This window comes from Jaculus jaculus, chromosome 9 (assembly GCF_020740685.1).
Source record: "Jaculus jaculus isolate mJacJac1 chromosome 9, mJacJac1.mat.Y.cur, whole genome shotgun sequence".
NCBI classification, from domain to species: Eukaryota; Metazoa; Chordata; class Mammalia; order Rodentia; family Dipodidae; genus Jaculus; species Jaculus jaculus.
In genome coordinates this window covers 98,963,870-98,971,506 of record NC_059110.1, presented here as the reverse complement: position 1 = coordinate 98,971,506, position 7,637 = coordinate 98,963,870, and the positions used below count along the sequence as shown (strand labels likewise).

The 7,637-nt window shown below is 40.0% G+C and overlaps 1 protein-coding gene across 1 annotated transcript in view; it reads right to left on the bottom strand.

The window, feature by feature from the left end:
- Positions 1-5,675: 5,675 nt before the first annotated feature.
- Positions 5,676-7,637, bottom strand: part of Hsf5 (heat shock transcription factor 5) — a 60,868-nt gene continuing 58,906 nt past the window's right edge. The window contains exon 7 of the mRNA XM_045159103.1: positions 5,676-6,381. Coding sequence (XP_045015038.1) covers positions 6,311-6,381 — 71 coding nt within the window. The 3' untranslated portion in view covers positions 5,676-6,310. The remainder of the gene's footprint in view (positions 6,382-7,637) is intronic.

The window sequence follows — 7,637 nt, the reverse complement described above, 5'->3', positions numbered from 1 at the left end:
TTATGTGGGTACTGGGGAAATGAACCTGAGTCCTTTGGCTTTGCAGGCAAGTGCCTTAACCTCTAAGCCATTTCTCTAGCCCAACTATCCCAACTTTGTATTTTTTTTTTAATTTTTTTTATTGAAAACTTCCATAATTATAGACAATAACCCATGGTAATTCTCTCCCTCACCCCATGTATTTTTGTTTGTTTGTTTGTTTGTTTGAGGCAAGCCAAACAGACTGGCCTTTTTTAATGAGAGAGAGAGAATTGGCATGCCAGGGCCTCCAGCCACTGCAATCGGACTCCAGACGTATGTACCATCTTGTGCATATATGTGACCTTGCGTACTTGAATCACTTTTTGTGTCTGGCTTTCGTGGGACTTGGAGAGTTGAACATGGCTTCAGGCAAGTGCCATAACCTCTCAGCCATTTCTCTAGACTTCAACTTTGTATTTTTTTTTAAGTTTTTTTGTTTTCTCGAGGTAGGGTCTCACTCTGGCCCAGGCTGACCTGGAATTAGCCTTGAACTTTAAGGGTGGCCTTGAATTCACAGCGATCCTCCTACCTCTGCCTCCTGAGTGCTGGGATTAAAGGTATACGCCACCACACCCAGCTTGTATTTCTTTTTTAAAGGAGGAAAGACTTATTTTGGCTCATGGGTTCAGAGGCTTCAGCCTAGAGTTGCTTGGTGCTACTGAGCTTGAGAGGAAGAATATCATGGCTGTATGGTATGTATGGCCAAAAAAGGAGGTTCTTTATGGCAGAGCCTACACTGGCCTCAAGATTGTGATTCTCCTGCCTCATCCTCTTCCTTCAGTAATTGCTGACCAGTCTGTGCTGCTACAACTGGCCATTTTTTTTTTCTCTCTCTCTTCTTTTTTTCTTTTTTGTTTGTTTGTTTTTTTGTTCTTGAGTGGGACCTTGAGCTAGCTAAGGCTGACCTGGAATTCACTATGTAGACTTAGGCTGGCCTTGAACTCAAAGTGGACCTCCTACCTCTGCCTTCCCAGTGCTGGGATTAAAAGGCCTGTGCAACCACACCTGGCCCTTCTTCTTCTTCTTTTTTTTTTTTTTTTTTTTTTGAGATAGGATCTAATGTAGCCCAGATTGGCCTCAAACTATGTACTAGAAGATGACCTTGATCCTCCTACCTCTACCTTCTGAGTGCTAGTGTTACAGTTGTACACTACCACACCTGGTTTTTATGCAGTACTGGGGACGGAACCCAGGACTGACTTACTTTTTCTTTTTTTTTTTTTTAACATATGGAATCATCTTTATTTTTACCACTTACTAAGATACTCATTTTTATGTTCATTTTATCTGTTTCAAGTATTTATGTAAAATATTTGATTTTGGGCTGGAGAGATGGCTTAGCGGTTAAGCGCTTGCCTGTGAAGCCTAAGGATCCCGGTTCGAGGCTCGGTTCCCCAGGTCCCACGTTAGCCAGATGCACAAGAGGGCGCACGCGTCTGGAGTTCGTTTGCAGAGGCTGGAAGCCCTGGCGCGCCCATTCTCTCTCTCTCCCTCTACCTGTCTTTCTCTCTGTGTCTGTCGCTCTCAAATAAATAAATAAATAAAAATTTAAAAAAATATTTGATTTTCACAAAAGTGTATGTACATGTGCATTTCCCAAAATATTCTGGATAAAGTTCTTTCAAAATTTAGAAATTAGCTGGGCGTGGTGGCGCACGCCTTTAATCCCAGCATTCGGGAGGCAAAGGTAGGAGGATCATGAGTTTGAGGCCACCCTGAGACTCCATAGTGAATTCCAGGTCAGCCTGGACTAGAGTGAGACCCTACCTCAAACAAACAAACAAACAAACAAAAAACCTCAAAATTTAGAAAATTGGATGAAAAACAAAACTTCACCACTTTATTGCCATGCTAGCATTTTTAAACTGGAAAATTATGTCTCACCAATTTGGTATTTATTATACCTTTAATATCACACATTGCACTTTTAACAGGTTTAATTCAATTGACAACAAATGCCTCTAGTTAAAAGATCTTTGAAAATTGCTAATTCTTAAGGGTAATTATCACCACTACTCATATTTCCCACTGAGGCACAAAACTAGGAATGTTCAACGAGAAAACAGCAGCTGAAGGATATCGACAGAGTCCAGAGAGACCTCCACGCTCTTTAGGCTCTTCCTTCATTGACAGTCTCCAGGTGGGAGGAGGAGGCTTTGGAAGGGGACACAGATGGATGTGTAAAAAGAAACTGAAAGCTGACCTCCAAACAAGTTCACTACTGGAAGCAAAAGTGACCAAAATCTGTTTGTCTTTAAATAACAAATCTTTTGATCACTATGCTGTGTGGTTCTGATGAGAATGTTAATTTCTGCACTTGAAAGTGACGCTTTCTTTACAGCTCTGCAATGACACATGCTGTGATCAGAATTTACCAGTCTTTTAGGTGAGAATATTCTTAAAGATATGGATGAACAAATATAAGGCCAATCAATACACTATGATAATTAAGATGTATGAGAAACTGGACTGGAGGCCCGCTCCATGGGAGGGAATACATCCCTGATGCTGAAAACTTAAAACAGGGGTAGTCATGAGCCCTAGGGGTGTAACGTCTGCTGATGTCTGGATAAATGTATATACTATGCTTATCAAACTGCCCAGTAAGCACTTCTCTTAATATTCATACCCTTATATTAATGTTATTCTCACTTTGGGTAGAGAATCTTCTCTTTCCAGATGGCAGAGACCTTGGGACAACTCAGAAGATATCATAGTGTTGGAAAGAAGTGACTGGAGTACTGAGTAACATCTCGATCACACCTTCCAAGGCTCAGGGTCTAATGTGGAAGAGGTGGCAGAAAGAATGTAAGAGCCAAAGGAAGAGTAGGACTCTGTAAACGTGCTCCCTCCAGACATAAAATGGCCTGGATATCCATGACCTCATAGTGCCTGACACTACCTACACAAGACCATCATAAGAGGAGGAAAAGATCATGACATCAAAATAAAAGAGAGACTGCTTGAGATGGGGAGGGGATATGATGGAGAGTGGAATTTTAAAGGGGAAAGTGGGGAGGAGGGAGGTATTACCATGGGATATTTTTTATAATCATAGAAAATGTTAATAAAAATTGAGACAAATTTTTTTTAAAAAAAAGATGTATGAGAACTAAGGACAAATGTCCCTGAATGACACCAGAGGTGAAAGCAGCAATGCATATTTATTTTTTTTTAATATTTTACTTTTCTTTATTTATTTGAAAAAGGGAGAAAGAGAGAAAGAATGGGTATGTCAGGGCCTCCAGCTGCTGCAAACAAATTCCAGACACAAGCACCACTCTGTGCATCTGGCTTACGTGGGTCCTGGGGAATTGAACCTGGGTCCTTTGGCTTTGCAGGCAAGTCCCTTAACCACGAAGCCATCTCTCCAGCCCTATTTATTTGTGGGTTTTTTTTGAGGTAGGCTCTTGTTCTTGCCCAGGAATTCACTATGTAGTCTCAGGGTGGCCTGGAAATCCCAGTGATCCTCCCTCCTACCTCTGCCTCCAAGTGCTAGAACCCAGGACTTTCTGCATCCTAAGTAAGTACTTTACCAACTGTGCTATGTTGCTAGCACCAGGGCCAATGCCCATAATCTCAACAATTGGGATGCAGAGGCAGAAGGCCAGCCAGAGCTACACAGAAAGGCTAAAAACAAAAAGGGCTGGAGAGATGGCTTAGCAGTTAAAGCACTTGCCTGCAAGGCCTAAAGACCCATCTTTGGCTTTTCATATACCACGTAAGCCAGATGCATCAGGTGATGCAAGCGCACAAGGTCGCATATGTACACAAGGTGGCACAAGCACCTGGAGCTTGATTATAGTGGCTGGAGGCCCTGATGCACCCATTCTCTCTTTCTTGCTCTCTCATGAAAAAAGCCAGTCTGCTGGGCTTGCCTCAAAAAAAAAAAAAAAAAAAAAATCTTAGCCAGGCATGGTAGTGCACGCCTTTAATCCCAGTACTCAGGAGACAGAAGAGAATTCGAGGCCACTCTGAGACTACATAGTATAGTGAATTCCGGGTCAGCCTGAGCTATAGTGAGACCCTACCTCAGAGGGGAAAAAAAAAAAAAGCTGCGTGGAGCACTTGGCTAGAAGGCATGAGGCTCTGGGTTCATCCTCAGCAACTCAAAACAAAAAAACAAAAAAAAATCAGATTCTTTGAAAAAACAGAATGTATTCTCATTTAGAATGTTATTAGTATTATCAATGCTCATAATGGCTGAGTTTTCTATTGGTCATTAATAAAACAGTAAAAACAAGCAAGGCAAAAATCTAGTTGGAACATTCATTTTTATTGTTGACTGAAATTTATCAGTGCTGAGATGCTGACATATTGAGATGGTAGTCAGAAACCTTGTTAGTATGTGTCAGACCCTACTGACTAATTCACAGGAAGGTTTGATTTGACTTCGTGCAGTTTTGCCCAGGTCGTTGGCAGCTGCAGTGGACAGGCTTCCAGGCAGATGCACATAGGAGACCCAGGTCCCTGTTCTGGCGTTCAGATATAAAAAGCTTGAATAGCTGATCAAGGCATTTCATTAATTAAGCCTTAAAACCACTGAAACCAAATCTATGCCAATTTTCCTGCTTGACACATGTTCTTCAAAAGATAGTATCTCTTTCAACATATATAAAGCTAAGAAAGGCATTTTGAGAGGAATATCACCCACACATTTTACCAACTCTTCCACATGACAGAGAAAAGGCAAAGTTTCTTCATTACAAAACTGGGTCTGCACATACTCTTCCAAAATATGCAGCCTGGCCAAAAGACAGATGTCTTGATATTCTGTTCATCTTTAAGCCTTGCAGATAAATATCTATGAACACTGCCCATAACATGGCATTGGCTAGACTAATCAGAATCTACTTTCATTTCCACACTGTGTTACTGCTAATTCTTTTCCAGAAAAGCTATATCCCTTTAACACTTCTAGGTTTGGCATCATTGGAAGGCACACTGCAATATAACAAATGAACTATTATATCCATAATGGCTAGACTAGTGTTCGTGTCATGCCACTGCCATTTCTTTTTCAATATTGTAGGCTTTTATTTCGTTTCTGCATTACTTATTAGGAAAACCGATGCAGAATACAATGAGAAAGTTCTGGTCAATTTAAAGTATTTTAAATCATAAATATTTTTCTGTTATTGGATAGATAAGGATCAACTATAGAAACTTGACATCCAAAATGTACTCCTCTTCTTAAAAACAGTCCCATAAACCTACTCAATGTTAGAACCCTATGGTGGGGATAAGAAAAACATGTTTTACTCTATACCACTATTCAAAATTCTCTCAGAAGCTTAAGCCAGATATAAGCTATTTTTTTTAAAAAAATCAAAGTATAGCTTCTGGCAAACGATAACTAATCAGTTTTTCCCCAAATTTATACACAATACCTTATAGAGATGAGAATTTGTACTTGCTGAAGTAAAATCTAAAATAAGAAACACTGTGTTAAACCTCTTAATGCTTTTGTGCACACATTGTACATTTTTCCTTCAAAATAAAAATATTACATATGTAGCCTTTATCCTTCCATCTTGCAATATTAATAAAAATATAAAGCTTTAAAACCTTTAAATCTACCAGCATTTATAAATATAATTATATTAAACAAGTTAAATATTTATCTTTAGAAGACATTTATGTAAGTGGTATTAACAAAACTTTCTATTTATGACAATTAAAATGAAAGAAAGACATGACAATGGGAAAATGTTCCCATTAATATAAAAAGTCAGAGGTTGCTAAGTGTGATGGATATTCCAAGTCTGACGCCTTGCTCTTGAAACAATGCTGAGTTAGGAAGCAAGAGAATTTCCTGGTTAATCACTTCAAAAATTAGCTTTTCCCCAGAATTTCTTCCCTTGAATCTCTGACACATTGAGTCTTGTGATCTCGGTGACCTCGCACAATCTTCTCTGAAGGACCACGTATGACTTCAGACAGATAAATTCAGAGTGGCATCCCAAAGCGAGCATGCGTGCTTTTCTCCAGCACCATTGACATTTCCTGACTATAAAAGAAGGCCAGGACTTTTCATTTGAAAGGGAGGATCTGGGCAGCACAAACAAAGGGCTGCTGGATATTTTGTAATGTGTCAAGTTAAATAATCTGAACACTCGTGGCAAATTCTAAACTCCCAATTTTCAATTAACAAAATTCTCAATTAACAAAACAAAAAAAATTTTTCCTTAACAGAACTGAAAAAAATCCCAACAGTGTGCCATGTGCAAGGCTGGTCTGCCTCCAGCTATGGCTAGTGCACAATGTCACATTTGTCATCCGCTCCTCCTCACTCTTTCAATTCTTCCTCCTTGGGAAAGTGCTCCTGCTTGCAGGCCACGTCCACCAGCAGATGAAGATCTAGGAAGAAAGGGTTGTTTACTCACTCTTAGCCTCTGAGCAGACTGCACAGCTCTACAGAAAGTCTACAGACAAAAATATAACTTGTCTATAATTAGCTCTAAAATTATCTCACCAGAATGCCAATTTTAGGGCATTTAAATATTTTTTTTTCCAGGTGGGGTCTCGCTCTGGCCCAGGCTGACCTGGAATTCTCTAAGCAATCTCAAGCTGGCCTCGAACTCATGGCAATCCTCCTACCTCTGCCTCCTGAGTGCTGGGATAAAAGGCGTGCACCACCATGCCTGGTGGGCATTTACAATTTTTAAAAATATTTTATTTATTTATTTGAGAAAGTATGAGAGAGAAAGAGAAAGAGGCAAATAGAGAGAGAGAAAGAGAATGGGCACACCAGGGCTTCTCTAGCCACTGCAAATGAACTCAAGGTGCATGTGCCACCTTGTGCATTTGGCTTAAGTGGGTACTGGGAAACTGGACCTGGGTCCATTAGGCTTTGCAGGCAAGCATCTTAAGTGCTAAGCCATCTCTCCAGCTCCCTTAGGGTATTTTTATAACCCTTTGAAGCATACCAATAAACCTACCTATAACCCCAAAGAGACCAATGCAGTTTTAAGTTTTCTCCTTTCCAGTTGTGTGGCCAAGCTTCTTTTCACTCCAATTGCTTTTTTAAAAAAAATGTATGTATATGTATATGTATATGTATGTGTGTGTGTGTGTGTGTGTGTGTGTGTGTGTATACACACATATAATTTGAGAGAGAGGAAGAGGCAGAGAGAAAGAGAGAGAATGGGCATGCCAGGGCCTCCAGCCACTGCAAATGAACTCCAGACACATGTGCACCCTCTGCAGCTAGCTTATTTAGGTCCTGGGGAATCAAACCTGGGTTGGCTTTGCAGGCAAATACCTTAACCACGAAGCCATTTCCCCAGCCCTCCAATTGCTTTTTATTATAAATTTAAAAGATATAGCTGATCATGGTGGTTAAAAATAAATAAACAGGACTAGAGAGATTGCTCAGTGGTTAAGGTACTTGTCCACAATGCCTAATGACTCGGGTTCAATTCTCCAGTACCCATGTAAAGCCAAACACACAAAGTGGTACATGCATCTGGAGTTTATTTGCAGTGGCAAGAGGCCTGGCACACCCATTCTTTCCCTTTCTCCTTGCAAATAAATATTTATAAATAAATAAACTTAAAACAAAAATATAAAAGGATTCAAAGTGAAATAAACAAATAAAAATTCAGTTGGCCCAG